General features: G+C 44.7%; 4 protein-coding genes across 4 annotated transcripts; 1 reads left to right on the forward strand and 3 right to left on the reverse strand.

The window, feature by feature from the left end:
* Positions 1-1,769: 1,769 nt before the first annotated feature.
* On the reverse strand, positions 1,770-2,687 carry LOC306701610 (olfactory receptor 52K1-like; the record flags this gene model as incomplete). The annotated part of the gene is made up of 1 exon (XM_079166966.1): positions 1,770-2,687. One exon carries the CDS (start codon positions 2,685-2,687, stop codon positions 1,770-1,772), a length of 918 nt encoding a protein of 305 aa, XP_079023092.1.
* Positions 2,688-8,724: 6,037 nt separating this feature from the next.
* Positions 8,725-9,657, forward strand: LOC306700716 (olfactory receptor 4B13-like; the record flags this gene model as incomplete). The annotated part of the gene is made up of 1 exon (XM_079165808.1): positions 8,725-9,657. One exon carries the CDS (start codon positions 8,725-8,727, stop codon positions 9,655-9,657), a length of 933 nt encoding a protein of 310 aa, XP_079021934.1.
* Positions 9,658-17,003: 7,346 nt separating this feature from the next.
* LOC306701611 (olfactory receptor 11A1-like) lies at positions 17,004-17,933 on the reverse strand (the record flags this gene model as incomplete). Its single annotated transcript, XM_079166967.1, has 1 exon — positions 17,004-17,933. The coding sequence occupies one exon, from the start codon at positions 17,931-17,933 to the stop codon at positions 17,004-17,006; it is 930 nt and encodes a 309-aa protein (XP_079023093.1).
* A 2,933-nt stretch (positions 17,934-20,866) lies between these two features.
* On the reverse strand, positions 20,867-21,790 carry LOC306701612 (olfactory receptor 4E2-like; the record flags this gene model as incomplete). The annotated part of the gene is made up of 1 exon (XM_079166968.1): positions 20,867-21,790. One exon carries the CDS (start codon positions 21,788-21,790, stop codon positions 20,867-20,869), a length of 924 nt encoding a protein of 307 aa, XP_079023094.1.
* Positions 21,791-27,989: the final 6,199 nt, after the last annotated feature.

Consider the following 27,989-nt stretch of genomic DNA (forward strand, 5'->3'; position numbering starts at 1 on the left):
GATTAATCAGATCCCTCTCAAATGTTGCCAGGAAAGCCTTAAGACCTTGATGATGCTTCACTGAGAAGATTGTAAGAAGTTGTTGAAGGGCGGTGACGTGGCGGCTCGGCGAATTTCGATCCGAACGAATTAACTGATGAAACTCGACTCCACATCATCAGATCTTTACCAGGTTTCACATGTTTGATGAGACTCCAGGCCTGAAGACATCTGCAGGCCAATTATCTATAATAGTCATAGCGCCACCTACTGGTGACAGTGAGTTAAAGTCTTTATACTTTGGTTTGTTTCTCTTAGTAGGTAAATCAAATCAACATCAAATTAGTTCCACACAAATGTAAGAAGTTCATAATGGCAGTTCATGAAGCTTTTGACGTTTCGTGGAACGCCGTTGCCGTGGCGACACAGTCTTTCAAACTTGGCACACACATTTAAAGCCCAAAACGTTGTTAAATATTATGTTTCTTTTGCTTCAGAGTGAGAAGTCGGCTCGATAGCGCCCCCTACAAAATATCGACGAAGCAGCCGTCGCAGTACGTTTCACATATATTTACAAAATTTGGTGGGCACATGTATCATGTGTGGACTTAAATAAATGTGTCTTGGGGTCATGCTCTAAACCCAACCAGAAGTCAGCCATTTTGGATTTGTTATGAATTTCTAGTGTCTTTTTTGCAATTTCCAGTTGCTGTACTTTAACTCCTCCTCCTAGAGAATTAATCAGATCAACTTAGAATTTGGTCAGAACAATCTAAAGACCTTAGCGATTAAAAGTTACTAAAAGCTTTAGGTTTCATGGAACAACATGGACGTGGTGTGGCGGCCATTTTACATGGTTCACCATCGTCCATCAAGCTGTTGTAACTCGACTGTACTTTGTCAAAACTGTCCCAAACTTGACATGCTTGATGACTGTCATGACTTTAGCAAACTAAGATGCTACTGTTCTGTTAACTTTCAGTCCAAATACAATCAGCAGGACACTGCAGGGAGTTGAACCCCATCCCAGTAAACTGACAGTCTGTTATGTTACAAACACTGAAGCGCATTCACACACATTCATGTTCTTAATGATCTTAACTTACATTTATGATTGTATCGCAGGTTCACTCAAAACATTTGAGGCTTAAGACCTAACAACATGATCTTGTTACGCTGCTGGTCGACTCGTGGACGCAGTGTGTGATGGTCACAGAGACGCACGGCCGCGTCACCCAGAGTCCTTTCAGAACCCTCGATGTGTGTGAAGCTTCGAGGGCCCGATCAATGCTGCCCGCAGCTTTAATTATTATTATTATTCTATTATATCCACTGCTGCCGTTATTATTCTGCTTACTACTCTCCTTATGAATCATTTCTAACATGCATTGAATGTTATGTTCATTCTGTACACATGACATCTATCACACGTCTCTATCCATCCTGATAGATCCCTCCTCTGTTAATCTCTGAGGTTTCTTCCTTTTTTTACCTGTTAAATTTTATTGGGGGAGTTTTTCTATTCCAATGTGAGGATGTTTTATACTGTACAGATTGTAAAGCCCTCAGGCAATTTGTGATTTTGTGCTATACAAATAAATTGAATTGAAATCAATTAGTGTGGGTACAAACACACCTTCAGCCGGTGATGCTGTGTTTGTAGACCCAGAACAAGAGGCCTTCTGTCCACTGGCTCCTTACCACCAGCTGTGCTTCACTGTGGCTCAGTGTAATCTCAGACCATGTGACTTTACTCCAGCATTATCGGTACATAAAAAACGGTGCCCAGTTCAGCACGCCAGTGTTCTCAGGATGTGCTTTTTAATCTCTGCCGTTCTCATGCCGTAGATGATCGGGTTGAAACAGCTCGGGAACAGCAGGTACATGGTGCTGAAGAAAACCCGAACGGCGGCAGGAAGACCGCTTGTGATCCGATACGACAGGAAGGCAACGAGTGCGATGATCAGACTCACCGTCATGACCAGGATGTGGGTGACGCAGGTGTGGAGCGCTTTGGCGCTCGACTTGCCGGACTTCAGCACCGAGTTGAATATGACGACGTAGGAAGCGGCGATGAAGATGAAGTCGGCCACGATGTTGACGAATACAGCCATTAACCCGACCAGGTTGTTGATGGCGGTGCTTCCACAGGCCAGTTGCACTAACGCCATGTGTTCGCAGAAACAGTGGTTCACCACATTGGAAGCACAGAACGACAACGTTCCTGCCAGACTCACAACCAGGGAGTTCGTGAGGACGTTTCTAGCCACGAGTGGGACGATGAACCTGAGAAATTTTGGCAAAACCATTTGTTCATGGTAGGTGAGGGGCTTGCAGATGGCAAAGTAGCGGTCCAGCGCCATCCACACCAGCAATGTGGAGTGAAACACTCCGGCGAAGTGAATGAGGTACATCTGAACCAGACAGCCGGTCAGAGAGATTCCCCTCCAGTCGAACAGGAAGCTCAGCAGCATGTGGGGGACGAAGAACACCGTGAGGCTCAGGTCCACGAGGGCCATGCCGGCGATGAGGACGCACATCGGCGAGTGGAGGCTTCTCTGTGAAACGACCACGTACAGCAGCAGGGAATTGGCCAACAGCGACACCACGAACATGACGGAGAAAGGGAGGAAGAGGACGGGCCGCAACGCTCCCAGCTCACCGAAGCCGTCGAGGATGAAGTGTTTGTGAGAGGTGACGTTCTTCATCGTCCTCCTAATCAGAAAAACCTCTTTGTTCTGGGTTCTATTTGGATCACCTGAAAACAGAGAAACACTTTTAAGAGTTCAATCACTTCTTCAAAGACACAATCATCTGTAACACTGATAGACAAAACACATAACACACATCTAAATGAGGTGGAAGCCTCTGAGAAGTGAAGTCAAAGCTTCATGTGTTAAAGCTGCATTCTCTCTAGTGTCCACCAGGGGGCGAATCCTCTGGTTGTATAGAAGTCTATGAGAAAATGACTCTACTTCTCTCTTGATTTATTACCTCAGTAAACATTGTAAACATGAGTTTATGGTCTCAATCTCTAGTTTCAAGTCTTCTTCAATACAGCATGATGTTCATTTAGTAAATGATGGTCCATTTAGAGTCAAACAGACCATAAAGCAGGGGATGCTTTAGGGGCGGGGCTACACAGTGATTGACAGGTCGACACCAGAGACGTATACGACGTCTCTACGTCGCTCCTCCTCAGTCCAGATATGGCTGCTGATAATAATACTGCAGCTACTACAGTAGTACTACTGCTACACATAGAGTATACATGTACATGTACTGCTGCTACTAACAGTAGTACTACTGCTACACATAGAGTATACATGTACATGTACTGCTGCTACTACAGTAGTACTACTGCTACACATAGAGTATACATGTACATGTACTGCTGCTACTACAGTAGTACTACTGCTACACATAGAGTATACATGAACATGTACTGCTGCTACTACAGTAGTACTACTGCTACACATAGAGTATACATGTACATGTACTGCTGCTACTACAGTAGTACTACTGCTACACATAGAGTATACATGAACATGTACTGCTGCTACCAACAGTAGTATTACTGCTACACATAGAGTATACATGTACATGTACTGCTGCTACTACAGTAGTACTACTGCTACACATAGAGTATACATGTACTGCTGCTACTAACAGTAGTACTACTGCTACACATAGAGTATACATGTACATGTACTGCTGCTACTAACAGTAGTACTACTGCTACACATAGAGTATACATGTACTGCTGATACTAACAGTAGTACTACTGCTACACATAGAGTATACATGTACATGTACTGCTGCTACTACAGTAGTACTACTGCTACACATAGAGTATACATGAACATGTGTACTGCTGCTACTACAGTAGTACTACTGCTACACAAAGAGTATACATGTACATGTACTGCTGCTACTAACAATAGTACTACTGCTACACAGAGTATACATGAACATGTGTACTGCTGCTACTACAGTAGTACTACTGCTACACAAAGAGTATACATGTACATGTACTGCTGCTACTACTGTAGTACTACTGGTACATAGAGTATACATGTACATGTACTGCTGCTACTACAGTAGTACTACTGCTACACATAGAGTATACATGTACATGTACTGCTGCTACTACTGTAGTACTACTGGTACATAGAGTATACATGTACATGTACTGCTGCTACTACAGTAGTACTACTGCTACACATAGAGTATACATGTACATGTACTGCTGCTACTACAGTAGTACTACTGCTACACATAGAGTATACATGTACATGTGTACTGCTGCTACTACAGTAGTACTACTGCTACACATAGAGTATACATGTACATGTACTGCTGCTACTAACAGTAGTACTACTGCTACACATAGAGTATACATGTACTGCTGATACTAACAGTAGTACTACTGCTACACATAGAGTATACATGTACATGTACTGCTGCTACTACAGTAGTACTACTGCTACACATAGAGTATACATGAACATGTGTACTGCTGCTACTACAGTAGTACTACTGCTACACAAAGAGTATACATGTACATGTACTGCTGCTACTAACAATAGTACTACTGCTACACAGAGTATACATGAACATGTGTACTGCTGCTACTACAGTAGTACTACTGCTACACAAAGAGTATACATGTACATGTACTGCTGCTACTACTGTAGTACTACTGGTACATAGAGTATACATGTACATGTACTGCTGCTACTACAGTAGTACTACTGCTACACATAGAGTATACATGTACATGTACTGCTGCTACTACTGTAGTACTACTGGTACATAGAGTATACATGTACATGTACTGCTGCTACTACAGTAGTACTACTGCTACACATAGAGTATACATGTACATGTACTGCTGCTACTACTGTAGTACTACTGCTACACATTGAGTATACATGTACATGTGTACTGCTGCTACTACAGTAGTACTACTGCTACACATAGAGTATACATGTACATGTACTGCTGCTACTACAGTAGTACTACTGCTACACATAGAGTATACATGTACATGTACTGCTGCTACTACTGTAGTACTACTGCTACACATTGAGTATACATGTACATGTGTACTGCTGCTACTACAGTAGTACTACTGCTACACATAGAGTATACATGTACATGTACTGCTGCTACTACTGTAGTACTACTGGTACATAGAGTATACATGTACATGTACTGCTGCTACTACAGTAGTACTACTGCTACACATAGAGTATACATGTACATGTACTGCTGCTACTACTGTAGTACTACTGCTACACATTGAGTATACATGTACATGTGTACTGCTGCTACTACAGTAGTACTACTGCTACACATAGAGTATACATGTACATGTACTGCTGCTACTACAGTAGTACTACTGCTACACATAGAGTATACATGTACATGTACTGCTGCTACTACTGTAGTACTACTGCTACACATTGAGTATACATGTACATGTGTACTGCTGCTACTACAGTAGTACTACTGCTACACATAGAGTATACATGTACATGTACTGCTGCTACTACTGTAGTACTACTGCTACACATTGAGTATACATGTACATGTGTACTGCTGCTACTACAGTAGTACTACTGCTACACATAGAGTATACATGTACATGTACTGTAACTAAAGCACAGATATAAAACATTACAAACATATAATAAATGTAACGAGTTGTTTTGTGTTTTTTATGTATAACTCAACGTCTTAAGTTACACATAAATGTAACAGAACAAGGGAGCGTTCTGATTGGTTAGGAACAGTTTTAATTCCTTGTTCAGAGTGAAACTAAAGATAAACAACGGTCGGTTGAAGTCCGTCCCGTGTTTAATGATCCTCTCTCAGCGTGTGGAGACGCTCTCTGTCAGACTCTACTTCTGGATCCTGGATTCGTACATTGAAACGTCCTCACACATGGAAAGTAAGACAAAGACAATTTACCTCATAAACAGGCCCAACTTTGGGATTCAACCCACAGCTGGTATTTCTCAAATCAAGTGAATTGTCCAAACGTTACTGAGCGTGAACACAAGGCTCACACTGCTGACATGATGACCACGTCTCATCCTGTGTCTTCTCTGATCCACATTATTTACCACAAACACTCAACACACAATTACTATTATTGTTATTGTTGACCAAACATTGTGCTCTTAATCTACCGCATGTGTGACCCTCTGTTCAGTTCCTTTAACATCTTCATCCAGAGAGGATCAGCTGCTCCGACCCAACATTCAACAGAAGAACCTCGTCTGGTTTCACGGTCAAAAAGGGCTCAAGAGGCCCAAACATCAAAGCAACACCACGACACACACACACACACACACACACACACACACACACACACACACACACACACACACACACACACCAAAGAACTGTAAACACACTGAACATAAACAGTATTAATCATAAAGATCGTTTAACCTGTCTCGCTGACAGAGATATATTAGTAATTATAGTAAAATATATAAACCGATGTAGAACAACGTGAGGTGAGCTGCAGCACTGGACAGACCATGAAGCTTCAGGTACTTCGTGGTGTTCGGGAGTCGCTCAGTGAACGTGTCCCTGACGTACCGCTGACTCAGCGCTTTAATACCCTGCGTCACACCAAAGTCCCAGAGAGCATCGGGATCACAAACCTAACGTCTGAAGCACCTTAAAGGGACAGGCTGGCACCATTACGGGTTTGTTTGGGCAGATATTGAATATAATATTCATAACTGTGTTATAATCATGTTTTCATTAGAACAAATGGTTCATGTCTACCTGAAGGGAAGGACGTCTTTGAGCAGAAGTATTCAGTGTTGTTTTTACACAACCGAGTCATGAGTCACTCTGCAGGATCTAAAGGTCGGCCGGAGGGATCTATGGGGTCAAGAAGAAGGTCTGTCTCTGAGGACTGTAGTGAAGTCTGTTTTTAATCAGAAGTCAGTTGTAATCGTGAGCCATGAGGTCAGGACTACCCGAGGGACCTGAATCACCACGAGTAGAGGGGCTGCCGCCATATTCTAGCTCCACGCGTCCTGGTCCGGGGCCCGTCCCCCTGGAGAGGTCCTTTAAAGCTCTCCTCCATATTAACATGGAAGAGACACACAAAGTGATTTCTTGTATTATTCCTAATGAACCATTAACATAGTACCAACCAGATCAACCTGCTGGGGACCCCGTGTGGGTAGACCGGGACCTTCCGTGTGCACGAGGGCGGATGAGATTCAGTACCTCCAAGTCTGAGTTCATGGTTCTCTGCTGGAGGACGGTGGACAGCATCCTGTCTCTGTCCATAGAGACAGGATGCCTGTCTATCTACCTACCTGTCTAGCTACCTACCTGTCTATCTACCTGCCTGTCTATCTACCTGCCTGTCTATCTACCTGCCTGTCTACCTACCTGCCTGTCTATCTACCTGTTGTAGCGTTGTTGCTGGTAGCAGTTTTAATAAATAACAAATTAACATCAAATTATGTAATGATTATTAATAACTATGAATTATAAACCCATGAATTTGTATAAACATAATGATGGTACTCAGCTTCCGCGATGCGACACCGTTAGAATAGAGAAAACTTCCAAATATGATATTAATCAATTGAATCTTAATGTCGGGGTTGCTGCAGAGTTCTTGTCATGGTGTACAGGGACCTACTATTTCATACACACAGATCAAATGATCAACTTGTTTATTAATGAAACATGTATTCGACTAAATACATAGCTGAACTACTTAACAGGAAAAAATGAATAAACAATAAAATAAACAAAATGAATGGAATGAATGAAGAATATGATGAAGAGTACAATGAAGGTAGAATCACGACTCATATCATTGATTAATCAATTAAATCCGGTGTTTTTACCTTATATTAACTCAAATTATTAATGCACCGTTCAGCAGCTGATGGATTGTGAAGCACCTTCATATTAATTGTTAAATATAATATAAATATAAATAAATATAATTTGGTTCGATTATTTTATTATGTACATCTGGATATTGAGTTGTTTTCACCCGACGGCTCTGATGGGCAGTGATGGTTAAACCACTGAGGACGGTTCAGCAAATCATCATCTTTGTCCTTAAAATACGTCCGTAAACAACGTAACAAGACAACACGTCTCAAACGTAACGAGTAACAACCAACAACACTTTGGGTTGTATGTTGTGCATCGTGGGACCATCCTCCTCCTCCCTCATCACATGAATTCAACATTTCACAATGAGGCCACTCTGCTGCTGCAGGTGTCTTGAAGTTTGAAAAAAGTCAAAGCAGAGTTCAGTTGGAGAGATTCACAGTCGGACTGCAGATGGTGAAACCTCACACATACACGATGTCACAAAGGTTTTTAGTCATTTCTGAGCTGAGCGTTCTACTGACTTGTTTAAAACCATTTTAATGAAACTGTTCAGGGATGTTATACCGAGCTCTGTTCATGTGTGCTTCATGTTTCAGCTTCACATTGTTCCAGAGAAGCAGACACGTTATAGAACAGACACGTTATAGAACAGACACGTTATAGAACAGACACGTTATAGAACAGACACGTTATAGAACAGACACATTATAGAACAGACACATTATAGAACAGACACGTTATAGAACAGACACATTATAGAACAGACACGTTATAGAACAGACACGTTATAGAACAGACACGTTATAGAACAGACAGTACCAGGTGAATCACTGTCCTGTGTTCAGTAGAGTGATGATGATCAACTCAACGCAGGTTTCTTATTTCACACTTAGTGCCTACTTTGACACCGGGCTGTTTAAATACTTGTGTTTCATGATTGTTATGTCTTTATACGTGTTAATTGTTGGTTCCAACCTCCTGCTGGTTGTGGTGATCTGTATGAACAGGAGCTTACATGAACCTATGTACCTTTTTCTCTGCAGCCTGTTTGTAAATGAACTGGTTGGTAGTTCAGGCTTGTTTCCATTCCTTCTGGTTCAGATCCTCTCTGACATTCACACTGTTTCTGCTCCACTGTGTTTCCTGCAGATCTTCTCTGTGTATTCTTATGGCAGTTTAGAATTGGTAAACTTAGCCGTCATGTCTTATGACCGATATCTTGCTATCTGTTGTCCTCTACAATATAACACACGTATGACTAATAAGAAAGTTGCCACTCTTATTGCTGTGACGTGGTTGCTCCTATTCATTGAGAATGGTTTGACTCTGACTTTGATAGTCCCTTTGCAGCTGTGTGGGAACATCATTGACAAAGTCTACTGTGACAACTACTCTGTAGTCAAACTGGCCTGTTATAACACTTCAGTTAATAACGTCTATGGACTCGTTGCTACTTCACTTGTGATCTTTGGGCCTCTAACTTTAATCCTTTTCTCTTACGTGAGGATCCTCAGAGTGTGTTTCTCTGGTTCTAAACAGACCCGACAGAAAGCTGTCAGCACCTGCACACCTCACCTCGCTTCTCTGCTCAACTTCTCCTTTGGAGCTTTCTTTGAAATATTACAGAGCAGGTTTGATATGAACGGTGTTCCCAACATGTTGCGTATTTTCTTATCGATATACTTCCTCACATGCCCGCCGCTCTTCAACCCTTTAATGTACGGACTGAATCTGTCTAAAATACGTGTTTCATGTAAAAATCTGATTTCAAATGTAGGCTCCTAGCATTAGCAGCCTATTGTCTTTAATGATATGGACCTTTGTATTGTTCTGTGCAGGGTGTTCAAAACACATTTACTTTAGTGAACACGGAGACGTGACGTCCTCAGTTTTAGAAACATTTGCATCATGTTGTGTCAGATTTGAGAAATGAGATGAAATGTATTTAATATCAATGGGGAAATCAAAAGTATTATGTAAACAGAAGATATCACGTTTACTCAGACAGCGTTGGAGCAGCAACCAAAGTGAATCACGATAGTTTCTACCAGTCGTCTGGACTTTAATCATCAGATGGTGGTGGACCTCCGTAATCTCCTCCGGTACCAGTGAATGTCCTGCAGAAGGTTCAGACGGAGGTCTCGTTGTCACGTAGGTGAAGCAGGAAACAGAATCTTTAGCATAGCAGAGAGTTACTCAGTGTAAAGGAAGTTAAATATCAACACACTACATGTGTGAGTCCTCCTGCTTTGTTCGCTTTCACCAGGTTCAGTACATTAACAGGGTCGTTTGGTGGCACATTTGGGTCAAACCTAACTTCAGCACATCTTTGTAGAAGTTCACTGAACAGTACTACTACTACTACTACTACTACTACTACTAAGTAGTAGTAGTAGTACTTGCACCTCCACTGTCTCCATCTCCCAACTGTTGCAAGGACTCTCAACACGGGAAGCCCTGTAAATAACTCGACATTGTGCGTGTGAATGTCACACATTTTGGGCATTTCGCTTGTCCTTTTAGGTCACAGGGTAAACGTTGTGATCAGGGAAATGAACTAAACATTGTAGCCGACACAGATCAAATCCCATTTCTTCCTGTCAGTTCTCACAGGTCCTTCATCTAGTTATTCATCAGTGCCACGAGGCTCCTTTTCTTCTGATGCACATTTCTGTGTAAAAAAGCCAAATTTGTTTTTGGTGTAGCTTACTTTTCTTTCTTTGTCAATTAAAATGATATGCCTGACTGATTCTACATTCATATCACTAAATAAAAGAAACCAATGAAGTGTGTTTGTATCATAGATTGCTCAATGTGTCCTTTCCGTTACTGTCCAAGAGTGAAAAAGGATAATCTACTCATTATTTATTACACTTTTATTTCACATGTTTCACCTCTTTCTAGTGATACTAGAAAGAGGTGAAAGTCGTTTCCTCTGAGATCAGCAATTACTCATACATGTCAACAACAAAGCCTTTAATTCTTCGACACACTCGGCCCAATGCATCATGGGATACATTTTCTCGGTAGGCTTCAGCTAACGGCTTACAACAACAACAACAACAACAACAGCTCCTTCAGCACGTTCAATGGATAAATAATCACAGAAGACGATACTAGCTGGAGTTATTACAAAGTTCTCTCTTTCTGTCCCAGTGAGTCCCGTTCCGTGTATAAACATCAGAATGTGTATGAAATGATGTTCGGATGTGAAACGTTGGCACTTTACTGTCTGTACTCAGCTGTAATGTATCAAATAGAAACATTTATAGTATAAGGCTCTCGTCTGAATCTCTTCTGTTCTCTGTGTGCGAGTAGAGTATACATCAACATGTACTGCTGCTGGTTGACAGGTAAGCCAGTACAAAGATACAAATATGTGCATCATATTGGGTAAACTGTTCATATTAAATCTGCTCTGTATTAATCCAAAGCAAACACCGACAGAGAAGTTGAAGAGGTGAGGTGTGCAGGTAGTACTTCGTCAGTGCTGAAAGAATGTGTTCATCTATACCCGTCTATCCCAGAATCATTCACAGGACTGACAGAAAGTTTACTGACAAACCAAAAGCAACTATTTAGACGAATCAATTCACCAAACTTTGACTTTGATTCATAGGAAAGCTTTTGGAATCAAACCCAGAACATTCTCGGCATGTGGATGCCATAATAATCAGACTGTGGTGTTTAAAAAACAGATGGCGGTAGCATTCAAAGAGAAAGATTCTGACAGAAGGCCAATTTTAGTTGGCAACTTTTGAAGTATGATGACAGCAAGGAATGACTGCTGACACCCGGGACAGAACCCAGCAGGGTGCAGAGACTGACGTGGGTACACGGAGATAGATATAAACTTTATTCATCCACCATGTCCACATCCTCTCCCAGAACTCTCAGCGGTTGTGGAGCCGTCGTCTTCCTCCTGAAGTCCACCATCATCTCTCTGGTCTTGGCCACGTTCAGCAGCAGGTGATTCTACCGGCCCACTCCACAAAGTCCTCCACTGCTGCCCTGTACTCCTCCTCCCGTCCCTGATACACCCGACCACTGCAGAGGCATCAGAGAACGTCTGCAGAGGTCATGACCCCGAGTTGTCCTGGAAGTCAGTGGAGTACAAGGTGAACAGGAAGGAGACAGAACGGTTCCCTGTGGAGCTCCAGGATCACTGACCACCGTATCAGACGGCACACGGCCCAGTCGCACTAACTGTGGTCCGCCTGTGAGGTAGTCAGTGATCCAGGAGACGGTGGACGTGTTAAACACCATCACCACCACTACCACCACCACCACCATCACCACCATCACCACCACCACCACCACCACCACCACCACCACCACCACCATCACCACCATCACCACCACTACCACCACCACCACCACCATCACCACCATCACCACCACCACCACCACCACCACCATCACCACCATCACCACCACCACCACCACCACCACCACCATCACCACCACCACCACCACCACCACCACCACCATCACCACCACCACCACCATCACCACCACTACCACCACCACCACCATCACCACCATCACCACCACCACCACCACCACCATCACCACCATCACCACCACCACCACCACCACCACCACCATCACCACCACCACCACCACCACCACCACCACCACCATCACCACCATCACCACCACCACCACCACCACCACCACCATCACCACCATCACCACCACCACCACCATCACCACCACCACCACCACCACCATCACCACCACCACCATCACCACCACCACCACCATCACCACCATCACCACCACCACCACCACCACCATCACCACCATCACCACCACCACCACCACCACCACCACCACCACCACCACCATCACCACCATCACCACCACTACCACCACCACCACCACCATCACCACCATCACCACCACCACCACCACCACCACCACCACCACCACCACCATCACCACCATCACCACCACCACCACCATCACCACCACCACCACCACCACCATCACCACCACCACCATCACCACCATCACCACCATCACCACCACCACCACCATCACCACCACCACCATCACCACCACCACCATCACCACCATCACCACCATCACCACCACCACCACCATCACCACCATCACCACCACTACCACCACCACCACCACCATCACCACCATCACCACCACCACCACCACCACCACCACCACCATCACCACCATCACCACCACCACCACCACCACCACCACCATCACCACCACCACCACCACCACCACCACCACCATCACCACCATCACCACCACCACCACCATCACCACCACCACCACCACCACCATCACCACCATCACCACCACCACCACCATCACCACCACCACCACCACCACCATCACCACCACCACCATCACCACCATCACCACCACCACCACCATCACCACCACCACCATCACCACCACCACCACCACCACCATCACCACCACCACCACCACCACCACCACCATCACCACCACCACCACCACCACCACCACCACCACCACCACCACCATCACCACCATCACCACCATCACCACCATCACCACCACCATCACCACTACCACCACCACCACCACCATCACAACCACCACCACCACCACCATCACCACCACCATCACCACTACCACCACCACCCACAGCTCCTCATCAGCAGCACTGGTTGGATGGTGTTGAATGCACTGAAGTCAAAGAAAGTGATTCTCACAGAGCCACCGGTTCATCCAGGTGCGACTGAGCTCGTTGCAGCAGGTAGACGATGGCGTCGTCCACTCCCACAAGAGGCTGGTAAGCAAACTGCAGAGAGTCCAGTGAGGATCTCACCTGCAGTCGCAGGTGGGCCAAGACCAGCCTCTCCATCACCTTCATCACATGAGATGTGAGGGCAACCGGTCGGTAGTCATTCTTTGGCACGACGTCTTCCACACCACCGGGACTTCCTCCTGCTTCAGACTCAGGTTGTAGAGGTGTTGCAGGACACCAGACAGCTGGACGGCGCAGGTCTTCAGGACCCTGTGGCTGATGCCATCAGGTCCTGCAGCCTTGCCTTGGTGGTACCCTCAAGGTCGGTCAGAGCAGGGAGTAATGGTCCTACGGGACAGGCTTGTTCTACATCTACAGTCTGCAAATGTGGTAAGGTCTGCAAGAATAAGAGGGGTCTCAAGCTAAATCAAACCAGGACGTGGTTTGAAGAATGCCAACTGGATCATGGGGACCATCAATCATGGAAGAAGAAAAATGGAAGCCCAAGGCTTGTGCACAATCCAAGATGGAGTTGGATCAAATCTTCTCTGGAATCTTGCAGACCAGTTTCCTAAGAAACCTTCAAAGACACTTCACTACAGACAGGTGGAGGTCGAGGAGCACAAGGCTGCAGTGGGCATCACTTTCACAATCTCTGAGGATGTGAAGCAGAATCAGGGAAATGAGGTGAGCTTTACTATCACACAAGCTGGTAATCAAACCAAGGGTCTAGTTTGTTCTTAAGACCTGTCAAAACTAAACCTATCCAAATCCAGACATCAAGCTCTGAAGAGGGGCAGCGTTCAGACTCAGCTACGTAGATATGTGGATGGGTCACTGTCAGCAAGAAGCCAAACTCAACCACTGGGTGTCTGTGAAGGAGATGCTTGAAACATGGCTGAGAGCCCCAGAGAAGAAATTTCAAAAACTTCCCCAAAAATATAACAAGTAATAAAAGAGAGACATCAGGAAGACAAACAGAGATGCTATCACTGCTCCTCTTTTATTGTGTCCAGAGATTTTAACAACGAAAACCTGAGGAAATTCCAGCTGAGAAATCGCCAACACATCAGCTGTCCCACCCGTGGTGGTAACATGCTCCACCATGTTTACACTCCTTTCAGGGAAGGATACTGCGTCATTGTGGATCCCACTGCTTTTCTTGGCAAGCATTCAAGCTCTAGGATTGGCTGGGCATCCAAGCCCGCTCAGGCACCCGATTTGTTCAGGTCCATGTCCTGACCAATGGGCTATCATGACCCTGACCACTGGAGGTCAATGCCTAGCTGTAACCAATCGTCTCTGCCTTTAACCGGCGACACAGGGTGGGGTTTGCCAAGAAATGCAGTGGGATTCATAACTAAGCAATGATACTTGCTCTGCTTCTGCTAGCCTAAAGGCAGAAACTCAAAGGTGACACACCGGAGATGCGAACCATTCCGCGCCGGTCCGTCCAATCAGAATGGGCCGACGTCACTGCTTCAGCATTATGGAGTAGTTTGTGTTTCAGGACAACACATTCATGGCAAATGCATCGATGACGTTGTACTGAGGATTACTGAGCCCCGGCTTAACGGGGAAGCTAAGAAACATTACAGGGACAAAGTAAAGTCAAACTGCCACGGCTCCAACACCAGAAACATGCTGGTGGAACTAAGAACCATCACAGACTACAAGAGGACCAGCTGTGCAGAACACGTTGGTTTGAGACCAACTCCCAGGCTGAGGAGGTAAAAAAACAACTAGGACTCCTACCTACCAGTAATACCCAGGGCTGATGTGTGTAGATCGACCCTGTACCTAGACCTAATGGCATTCCTGGATGAGGCCTCAAGGTGGGTGCGGACCAACTGGCAGTGGTCTTCTCAGACATTTTCAACCTCTTGACTATTTCAGTCCACACATGTTTCAAGACGGCCACCATTGTCCCTGTCCAAAAAGACCAAAGCCCTCTGAGTCACTCCGGCCCAGTAGAGCTCTTTACCTCCACCACCAGCACAGTCCAAACCTTCATCACCTCCACCCTCCCTGGTTGACTTGAATTTGTTTCAGGCCAAACAGATCGACAGACCTCGCAACCTTCTTCGCTCTCCGCACTGACCTGTCCGACCTGGACCAGAGGATCACATATGTGAGAAGGATGTTCATTGACTTTATTCAATACCATTGTGCTCTCCAAGCTCTTCATCAGACCTGGGACTCAGCACCGCCCTGTGAGATCAAATCCTGATGGGCGGACCCCATGCTGTGCAGACTGGCACCACCACTTCCTTCACCTTGACTCTCCATAATAATAATAATAATTATTATTATTAATAATTGTAGCAGCGGGTGTGAAGCAGGAACATAAAGGCAGTAGGTGACTTGCAATCATAGATCCAGACGAACATTAATGGGACATAGATGCATACAGATGGAGAGGGGGCGGCGGAGAGAGGAGTGCATCATGGGAAGTCTCCCGGCTGTCTAGGCCCATAGCAGCATAATGAATGAATGAATATTTCATGTTTGTGTCTGGTGTCTTTACATGACCCACCCTACATTGACTAACAACAAACCAAACATCCTGGCATGTGAGCCCACCATCACCTACATCACACAATGGAACAAACTACAGAAACACACTTCTATTCAATACTCTGCAATCCATTGAAAAGAGACTCTTCTCCTCCTATTTCATGCTTTAGCAAGATATTCAGAAAATAAAGAAACATGATCAAAAATGTGTTGAATGTATTCAGTCGATGGAGCTGATCTGCTGTGTTTTATGATCTAATGAGCATCGTTGGAGGGAGCCTGGTGTCTAAACGGCTGCCTCTCTGTGCTGGCTGCGCTCATGACAATAAAGAATTTGAACTTGAACGTGTTTCACATGCTGTCGTTAGAAAAAAGAAAAGAAAAGATCTTCATTGACCCCCAGAAGGAAATTCACATGTTAAAGCAGTACAAGGAACAGACTGCAGAGTGTTTAAAATGAAATAAATAACAACAGAATACTTTCTTTTTGAATGACATCCACAATAACAGCTGAGGTCACATGATCGTGAACATTACAAATGTGACTAGTTGTGCAAATTCATCAGACTTGTTAAAGTAGCAAACTGAATTGTTAACTGCATAAGATAATGAAGAGATATGAATCTGTCGTTTATGTAATATAATATAAATATGTGTATATGGTGTAATTGTAAATTCTTTGTGCCACTATCTCTAAAAATACTGTGAGGTTTGCGTGTCGTGGACGCTCCTCTATTCACAGAGAAGAAATGTACTTTAGGTCAAACGTACTTTATTTGTGTCATTGTAAGAAGCACAGATCTACATTAAAGTCACCGGCCTGATTAAAATAACTAATCTATGAAACCTGATGAAAGATGTTCTATTATTAGGCTGCATTTGATATCAAACTTTTAAATATGACACGTATTTTGGACAGATTCAGGCCGTACAGTACAGGGTTAAAGAGCGGCGGGCATGTAAGGAAATATAACGATAGAAAGATTCTTAACACATTGGGTAAAGTGCTCATATTAAACCTGCTCTGTGACACTTCAAAGCAAGCACCAACAGAGAAGTTCAAGAGAGAAGCGAGGTGAGGTGTGCAGGTGCTGACAGCTTTCTGTCGGGTCTGTTTAGAACCAGAGAAACACACTCTGAGGATCCTCACGTACGAGAAAAGGATTAACAGTAAAGAGCCAAAGATTGTGCTAAAAGTGGCGATAAGTCCATAGACGTTAATCACATTGATGTCAGAGCAGGACAGCTTCACCACAGAGTGGGTGTCACAGTAAACTTTGTAAATGGTGTTCCTACAGAGCTGCAAAGAAGAAGTCAAAGACATCAAAACAACCATTGCACAACAAGGACATAACCACGTCAGAGCAATAAGAGTGGCAATCTTATTATAAGTCATACGTGTGTTATATTGCAGAGGATAACAGATGGCAAGGTATCGATCATAAGACATGACGGCTAAGTTTAAATACTCAACAGCGCCATAATAGTGAACACAGAAGATCTGCAGGAAACACAGTGGAGCAGAAACAGTGTGACTGTCAGAGAGGATCTGAACCAGAAGGAATGGAAACAAGCCTGAACTACCAACCAGTTCATTTACAAACAGGCTGCAGAGAAAAAGGTACATAGGTTCATGTAAGCTCCTGTTCATACAGATCACCACAACCAGCAGGAGGTTGGAACCAACAATTAACACGTATAAAGACATAACAATCATGAAACACAAGTATTTAAACAGCCCGGTGTCAAAGTAGGCACTAAGTGTGAAATAAGAAACCTGAGTGGAGTTTATCATCATCCTCACTTTGGTTTATGACAATATTATATTATATAGTTCACCAACAAATAATGATGTTAACGTTTGTTACACATTTGTTAAACCGTCACTAGTTTAAGTTGAGACTGGGTTGTCACGATGTGCAACTTAAACACCAAACACACATGACCAGAGGTCAGTGTGGTAATCCTGAAAAGATGAATCGTCATGAAAACAGTTTTAACAAGCTCCCCCAAATCTACCATTTCATTCAAGATCATGCTCAGGTTACAAACTACTAATAAAACATCTGGGATGTGGAAGTCATACTCACTGAGCCCAAACTCGTTGATGTCTTTTCTACTTCTCAAGCCCGAGGACGCCCACAGCAGCAGGATGACGTCATTGTAAAAGGTCCTATTGATAGCGACTGATTCATGCATTTAGAACATTTGAAGACTTTTTAGAAAGACATTAATCAGAATCAGAACTGTTTATTTCATCGTATGTTCAACATACGATGAAATATAAAATAAAGTGAAATATAAAGTACAGTTCGTCTGGGGGACTTCAACGCTCACGTGGGCAGTGACGGAGAAACCTGGCGGGGGGCGATCGGGAGGAACGGCTGAACCCGATCTGAACCCGAGTGGTGTCTCGTTATTGGACTTCTGTGCTAGCCACGGTTTGGCCATAACGAACACCATGTTCCAACATAAGGCGGCTCGTAAGTGTACCTGGTACCAGAACACCTTAGGCCGGAGATCAATGATCGACTTTGTAATCGTATCATCTGATCTGCGGCCGTATGTCTTGGACACTCGGGTGAAGAGAGGAGCAGAGCTGTCAACTGATCACCACCTGGTGGTGAGTTGGATCAGATGGAGGGGGAACCGGCTGGAACAACCCGGCAAGCCCAAACGTATAGTGAGGGTGAACTGGGAACGTCTGTCGGAGGACCCTGTCCTGGAGGTCTTTAACTCCCACCTCCAGAAGAACTTCTCACACATCCCGAGGGAGGTTGGGGACGTGGAAACCGAATGGACTGTGTTCAAAGCCTCTATTGGGGACCTAGCTGGAGCGCGGGAGCGGTGGCGGCGGCTTTGAGCGCGGCGTGCCGGGGAGCCGAAGTCGTCGAAGACTCATTCCTGAGAGCTGGGTCTGGAGCGAGCGAAGGAGGAGAGCGCTGGATTTACGTTTCTGTTGTCTACGTCTGGAGGTGGCCGGTCTCCTTCTGCCACCGAGATGTGAGTTATCGGTGGACGGCCGTGGGTCTGAATCTTCGTATTGTCGGATTCTGGCGGGTGGATGCAGCCGGTCGGCGTGGTGGAGATCGGCGGGTTTGGCTGCGTTGAGCTGCCTGGACCCTCTCGATGGCGGTTGGAGGCGTCTCGTGGGCGGCAGGTCGAGTGCTTCCCTGGGATGTACGGGTGGCCTCTGGGGGGGCGAACTGGTCGTCGTCGTCGGATGGCCTGCTGAACGGCGGGTCCATGTTTTGGGGGAGGTGAGGTTTGTTTTTTCTCTGCTTGGCGAGCGAGCCGAGGCTCACAGTGGGTATTTATAGGAGGGTGTGGCTGAGGCGTGGCCCTGCTCCTGAAATTCAGCTAACTTTTATTGCCAATAATTGGCGGACCGCGGTCCGGATCCGGACCCAGACGTCGTTGTTTCTGGACCCCGGACCTAAAACCGATAACTGAGAATTATAAAATGTTGACGGAGCGCTTCTACTTCTACGCCGCGGCGCAGCGTTTCCAGCCTTTACGGCTCTCGTTCAGCGTGAGGATTATTAGAAGAGCTCATGTGAAGCTCCACGAAGAGACAACTTCTGAGCAAACGTACCCGCTCACATCTGAAGAGGAGGCACAGAACATAAACCGAGATCTAAAATGATCAGAATCCTGACGCATGAGTTCACTGTTCAACAACGTGAACAGAGAGAATGGAGCTGAAACCAGAGGTTTAATCACACGCACCCTGAACAACCGTCTCTTTTTAGAAGATGAGACAAATACAATATCGTGTTGTTTTAGTGACATCACTTCACCCTGATGAACTGGATTTAAAGCTGCAGGTACTTTATTTTAAGTCGTTTAATCTGTTCTTAAATGCAGCCCTTATTGTACTTGAAAATAAATAATTGATTTATTATTAGCGTATATTATTTATAATTCATCCAGTTCATACAGTTGAGATATTATTCAATTGAACTTTCTTTATTCAATCAGTCAGTTGTTGACGACATACAGACGTTAACTGTTAATAATTAAATATATATGAAGCTGAATCATAGTTATTGTGATGAGGGTCCTGGGCAGCGGGGGTGCTGGGAGTCATGGACTTGCTGTATTTGATCTTTGTTCTCCTTCTCTTGTTTATTGTATTCATGAATGCACTTTTCTCTGCTCTTGGTTCATTGTCTCGGGGGGGGGGGGGGACAATAAACTAATGACCTGTTACGGAACGACCTACTGATCACCTTTCAGGCTTATGGAGCCTTAAACAAATCAAAAATGTTCAACTGAGATCTCGTCTTACAACCATGACGCAGCAATAATACATCAAACTGTCAGCAGCAGGCTGACAGCTCGGATATCAGAGGAGCGATGACGTGCTGCTGGACCACAGAGGCTCACATGTTCAGGGCTCTGCCTCCTGCTGTGGTAAGAAAGATGTGAACACTAAAAGCATTATTCAGCTGTTTATTGAGTGGAATTAGTTTCTTTCAAAGTTTATACAGATTCACACAAACTGCACTTCACACGTTTCCTCTTCTATGAAATATAATGAAGTCATTTAAAAAACTGTAAATCATGATTATCACTCATGTTAACATATAAATCTAAATCTTCCCTTTATCTGTACAAGCAAAACAGTTTCAACAAGACACAAACAGTCATTTTCTGTTATAATCCGTCCAAGTTATCAGTGAAGCACAACACATTTAAACCTGCAGGACGATCGTCAGTGATGAACATTCAAAGAAAAATCACATTTCTAGTTAGGATTCGGATTTTTGACAAATTGAGACCATAAAGAAAAGGGTTGAAGAGCGGCTGGCACGTCAGCCAGTATAACGACAAAAACACTCTCAACATGATGGGAACACCGTTCATATCAAACCTGCCCTGTGATATTTCAAAGAAAGCTCCAAAGGAGAAGTTGAGCAGAGAAGCGAGGTGAGGTGTGCAGGTGCTGACGGCTTTCTGTCGGGTCTGTTTAGAACCAGAGAAACACACTCTGAGGATCTTCATGTAGGAGAAAGAGATTAGAATTGCAAGACCAAATACAACAATGAAAGTGTACATGAGTCCATAGATGTTGTTGCCTGTCGTGTCATAACAGGCCAGCTTTACAACAGAGTAGTTGTCACAGATCAATTTGTCAATGATGTTCCCACACAGCTGTAAAGATGCACTCAAAGATATCATGACTACGATATTAAGAAGAGGGAATAACCACGCTAGAGCAATAAGCATGGCAACCTTGTTAAATGTCATACGTGTGTTATATTGTAGAGGATAACAGATAGCAAGATATCGGTCATAAGACATGACGGCTAAGTTATAAAACTGCACATTTGCATAAGTGTACAAACAGAAGATCTGCAGGAAACACAGTGGAGCAGAAACAGTGTGAATGTCAGAGAGGATCTGAACCAGAAGGAATGGAAACAAGCCTGAACTACCAACCAGTTCATTTACAAACAGGCTGCAGAGAAAAAGGTACATAGGTTCATGTAAGCTCCTGTTCATACAGATCACCACAACCAGCAGGAGGTTGGAACCAACAATTAACACGTATAAAGACATAACAATCATGAAGTATAAATATTTGAGAACTCCAGTGTCAAAGTAGGCACTAAGTGTGAAATACAAAACTTGTGTAGAGTTCATCATCATCCTCGGTTTTGTTTGTAAAGTCAATAACCCTTTTGGATGCAATGTTCAACAAACATAAAACAGGTCATTTGCTCACTCACACATTTAAGTAAGTCTTTGTTACATTCAGTCAAGAATTCATAAGTTTAACAAGTTCAACTATGGTATTTACTTACTGTCACAAATGTATTTTAGAAAATACACTCATGACAAATTCATTGCCTTATTTACAGTCGACCTAAAGCTCAGGCTAGGAATGAAGAAGAGTTGAAGTCATTGTGTGAGTCTCGTCTTTCAGTCCTCACTGAGCTGAAACTCTGCATCTCCCTCTTTCAAACTTTTACAGTAGTGAACGCCCACAGCAGCAGACTGGCCTCATCCTCAAAGGACCCATGGTTGTTGCTGCTTACTGACTGATGTTGAAAAGAAGTTAAAAGGAAATTGATATGAAAATGAACACCTACTTTTTGCAGTGAAACGTTTAAGAAAGGACCATTTGTATATCAATGATTGACCCCGTGTTAGCTTGAATGAAGGACACCTTGAAGGGCTGCTAGGTTGGCCGAGGTGGAACTCCTGAGGGGAGATGTTGACCTCCCCTTGTCAAGGCGGTTGACTCCAGCCTAACTTACCCATTCCAAACGTGGGGTTACAGCGGACCAGCTGTCCTGTAGGGTAGATCTGCTAATCACTGAGTGAGCCCAGATCACGTTGCCTCTCCTGACCCTCAATTCAGGTGCAGGTACAGGGAAGGAATCCACCCGTGGCAGAGTTGGTTCAGGAGGAGGATATTGTCTCAGTAGGAGCTTCAGCCATTCTCTTTACTGAGTACAGTGAAGAGGGGCCCTCCCATGCCTCTGGGCCTGACTCCCATTCCTCAGCTCGTAGTGGTTCAGAGGGGGCCGAGGACACAGCTCCGTGGAGGTCTTTCATTCGCGTGGCACTGGCTCCGCACCACCCTAACTGTTCCTCCTTCTGATAAATATCTGAGGGTATTGCATGAATGCTGGAGGAACACTTAGGCTCTCTACCGTCTGGCAGCCATGCAGGATGCAGAGAGATTTGGCCTTGACCATATGCCAGCTGCTGAGCCATTGCCTCCCTCATAGTTTCCACTGAAGAGGCTCTGAATCCGGAGGCCAGATGCCCTCGACCCCAATGTCCAGTCACAGAAGACCTGTTTTCAAAGCCACATAATACAGGCGCTATCCGCAACTCCCTCTCTCACTTCGTGCTTGCTCTCTCAGCTTCTCTGTAGACTTCTTTCGACGCTTCCTCCTCCCCCTCAGAGATGCTACATTTCAGGCATTTGCTCTGTTTTCAAGGGAAGTTGTGTGTCTGATGTCCACTCTGGTTCAGATTGCTGCCAGGTCTGGCTGGTGCAGTCACCCTTGTCAGAGGCATGTCGGAGGAACCTCCGTACTGTCCCAGTGGAACCGGGGGAGCTGTTCGGTTCAGCTGCTCTACAGGTGTTTGAGCACATCGTCCAAGGTAACCAGACCAGTCAGGTGCCTTCGGGGTCCGATTTGGCATCCCGTTCCCTGCCGCCTTCAGCTGAGGGTTTGGCTGCTGAAGGGCTCGACCCGCTGCTGAGTGATTGCAAAGAGCCAGTCAGAAGGACTATTCTGAATGATAGAGCACCATCAGGTGGAGGTTGTTTCCTGACTGGTGAACAGTCCAAAACAAAGACCCAGTACATTGCTCTCTGCCTGCTATCCTTGAGTTTCTGCAGTTCCTTTCCAGGATGCAAACTCCGGTTCTGCCGAGTGAAGCCAATACAGAAGTGTCTAAAAACCTGCATTCTCTCTAATGTCCATCAGGGGGCGACTCCTCTGGTTGTATAGAAGTCTATGAGAAAATGACTCTACTTCTCTCTTGATTTATTACCTCAGTAAACATTGTAAACATGAGTTTATGGTCTCAATCTCTAGTTTCAAGTCTTCTTCAATACAGCATGATGTTCATTTAGTAAACGATGGTCCATTTAGAGTCACACAGACCATAAAGCAGGGGATGCTTTAGGGGCGGGGCTACACACTGATTGACAGGTATACGGCGTCTCTACGTCACTCCTCCTCAGTCCTAATATGGTCACTTCCTGTTCACTGGTTGCAAAAAACAACATGGCAACGGCCATAATCCAAGATGGCGAACTCGAGGCCCATCTGCCACAAGAGGATGTTATGTGTACAACAGAACATTACCAAAGCTGTTATTACACAGAGCATTCACAAATAGTACAACTCTTTGAAGCTTCACCTTCAACCCCAAGCCTGCTGTTCAGGAGCTCCATCTTGATAAATCTGCCTTTTGTGGTCCCTGAAGTTTTGTTTTTCAAATTGCAAAGGAAGGCCCGAGCTTGTGCACAGACACAGAAACTTACATGGGACACTTCAGGGATTCAATGTTCCTTGAATGCTGAAAGCAGTGAAGCTACAGCTACGAAGGCTTCTGTTTGTTTCATGTCTTAATGTGAGGAAGGTTACAGTCTCCTCATCGCTCCACACACAGCTTATTTTTTCAGCTCTATTGGGAGAAACTCTTCTGAAAACATGGAGCGTTTCTAGTTCTCTGAGAAATAACCGACTCGCTGTGATGAATCAAATACCTTTCTTTCATGCAGCAAGGAGAGAAGACTATGAGGTGGTTGAGAACAGCTTGTCTGAGTTAAGGTCACTCTAGAATGATTTAGTTCTTTCTTCTCTGAGTCACATGCTTCATGTACGTCATCGTTTATTCTGTTATACAAACTCTATTTCACACATTTGGTCGGCGAAGGTTTGTGTTGCTGCTCTGAAGAGACTCAGCTCAAAGCTTCAGAGCTTCACTCATGACGTTTGGAATAACAGCAGGTTTCTTATCATAAATAACTACAGAAACATTGCATGTTATTCCATCTCTCAGTCTCTGTAACTGTCTCAGTCAAAAGGTTATTGAACAAAGAGAGATGTGATCATTTCACAACATGTTTTTGTCTTCATGAAGATTCTGCTTCAGTCCCTCTTTGTTGTCGTTCAGCCTTTCAAACTTTTCACTTGAGGTCAAAGAACTTTTGTCTCTCCCACTTAAAGACATTCAAAGCTTCATTTGAAAACCATTGGGTACGTCCCTGCTATAGCTCGTAACACACGTCTTATAGAGGCCTTCATTTATAACAACACAGCCGCGGGTCGGACAGCAACAGCTGATCTCAGACTCACACTCGTCTCAGAGTCGGTTTGGACCGAGACGTTTGTAGAAATCAAAGACAACTAGAAACTCTTCATGGATGCTTTAGAGAACTTTGGTGTCAAACTTCTTTGGGAGTTTTCTGTTGACATCATCGTTGGGTATCTGTCGTCTCGGCGGTCTGAGGGGAGGTCATTATCGGACCCCTGTGGACCAGTGGACCAGTGCTGAGGTCTCACTGGTTAACAGCTCTGACTAATTTGCTTCAGAGGGAATTAGTGGAAACTGTGGCTACTGTGAAGAAGCCTCAGAGACAAACATGTTGACAGGCTGAAGTGACCTTTCACCTGAGGAACTGAGTAACGTGATGTAAGTTTCCAAACAGCAGCAGCCTCTGTGGAGTTTAACTTCAGCTCAGAATGAGCTCAGCTTTACCAAAGTTTCTATTCTTCACTTTAGATGTTTGTTTGTTTTCAAAGACGGAAACAGGAGGCAGAAGGTTCACGGTTCAAACGACTGTCATGGAAAGTGACAAAACACTTTTACATTAAACACTCTGTGAACTTTTGTTATTTAATAATGATGACGGTGCATTATTCTGGTAGTGTTACATGAAATAATACAAGGCATGAAACAGTCATAAATCAAACTCTTCTAAAGTCAAATTGAAACACCAAAGAGCAAAAGATTGTATGTCTCCAAGCTGACAAGCATGTTTAAGGACCACTAGGTCCTCAAGGACATCTTAAACATGTAAAGGACCACTAGGTCCTCCTCAAGGACATCTTGAGACATGTAAAGGACCACTAGGTCCTCCTCAAGGACATCTTGAGACATGTAAAGGACCACTATGTCCTCCTCAAGGACATCTTGAGACATGTAAAGGACCACTAGGTCCTCCTCAAGGACATCTTGAGACATGTAAAGGACCACTAGGTCCTCCTCAAGGACATCTTGAGACATGTAAAGGACCACTAGGTCCTCCTCAAGGACATCTTAAACATGTAAAGGACCACTAGGTCCTCCTCAAGGACATCTTGAGACATGTAAAGGACCACTATGTCCTCCTCAAGGACATCTTGAGACATGTAAAGGACCACTAGGTCCTCCTCAAGGACATCTTGAGACATGTAAAGGACCACTAGGTCCTCCTCAAGGACATCTTAAACATGTAAAGGACCACTAGGTCCTCCTCAAGGACATCTTGAGACATGTAAAGGACCACTATGTCCTCCTCAAGGACATCTTGAGACATGTAAAGGACCACTAGGTCCTCCTCAAGGACATCTTGAGACATGTAAAGGACCACTAGGTCCTCCTCAAGGACATCTTGAAACATGTAAAGGACCACTATGTCCTCCTCAAGGACATCTTGAGACATGTAAAGGACCACTAGGTCCTCCTCAAGGACATCTTGAGACATGTAAAGGACCACTAGGTCCTCAAGGACATCTTGAGACATGTAAAGGACCACTAGGTCCTCCTCAAGGACACCTTAAACATGTAAAGGACCACTAGGTCCTCAAGGACATCTTGAGACATGTAAAGGACCACTAGGTCCTCCTCAAGGACATCTTGAGACATGTAAAGGACCACTAGGTCCTCAAGGACATCTTGAGACATGTAAAGGACTACTAGGTCCTCCTCAAGGACATCTTAAACATGTAAAGGACCACTAGGTCCTCAAGGACATCTTGAGACATGTAAAGGACTACTAGGTCCTCCTCAAGGACATCTTGAGACATGTAAAGGACTACTAGGTCCTCCTCAAGGACATCTTAAACATGTAAAGGACCACTAGGTCCTCAAGGACATCTTGAGACATGTAAAGGACTACTAGGTCCTCCTCAAGGACATCTTGAGACATGTAAAGGACCACTAGGTCCTCCTCAAGGACATCTTAAACATGTAAAGGACCACTAGGTCCTCCTCAAGGACATCTTGAGACATGTAAAGGACCACTAGGTCCTCCTCAAGGACATCTTGAGACATGTAAAGGACAACTATGTCCTCCTCAAGGACATCTTGAGACATGTAAAGGACCACTATGTCCTCCTCAAGGACATCTTAAACATGTAAAGGACCACTAGGTCCTCCTCAAGGACACCTTGAGACATGTAAAGGACCACTATGTCCTCCTCAAGGACATCTTGAGACATGTAAAGGACCACTAGGTCCTCCTCAAGGACATCTTGAGACATGTAAAGGACCACTAGGTCCTCCTCAAGGACATCTTGAGACATGTAAAGGACCACTAGGTCCTCCTCAAGGACATCTTAAACATGTAAAGGACCACTAGGTCCTCCTCAAGGACATCTTGAGACATGTAAAGGACCACTAGGTCCTCCTCAAGGACATCTTGAGACATGTAAAGGACCACTAGGTCCTCCTCAAGGACATCTTGAGACATGTAAAGGACCACTAGGTCCTCCTCAAGGACATCTTGAGACATGTAAAGGACCACTAGGTCCTCCTCAAGGACATCTTGAGACATGTAAAGGACCACTAGGTCCTCCTCAAGGACATCTTGAGACATGTAAAGGACCACTAGGTCCTCCTCAAGGACATCTTGAGACATGTAAAGGACCACTAGGTCCTCCTCAAGGACATCTTGAGACATGTAAAGGACCACTAGGTCCTCCTCAAGGACATCTTGAGACATGTAAAGGACCACTAGGTCCTCCTCAAGGACATCTTGAGACATGTAAAGGACCACTAGGTCCTCCTCAAGGACATCTTGAGACATGTAAAGGACCACTAGGTCCTCCTCAAGGACATCTTGAGACATGTAAAGGACCACTAGGTCCTCCTCAAGGACACCTTAAACATGTAAAGGACCACTAGGTCCTCCTCAAGGACATCATAAACATGTAAAGGACCACTAGGTCCTCCTCAAGGACACCTTGAGACATGTAAAGGACCACTAGGTCCTCCTCAAGGACATCTTGAGACATGTAAAGGACCACTAGGTCCTCCTCAAGGACATCATAAACATGTAAAGGACCACTAGGTCCTCCTCAAGGACACCTTGAGACATGTAAAGGACCACTAG

The sequence above is a fragment of the Pholis gunnellus genome (genome assembly GCF_910591455.1).
Source record: "Pholis gunnellus genome assembly, chromosome: 9".
NCBI lineage: Eukaryota > Metazoa > Chordata > Actinopteri > Perciformes > Pholidae > Pholis > Pholis gunnellus.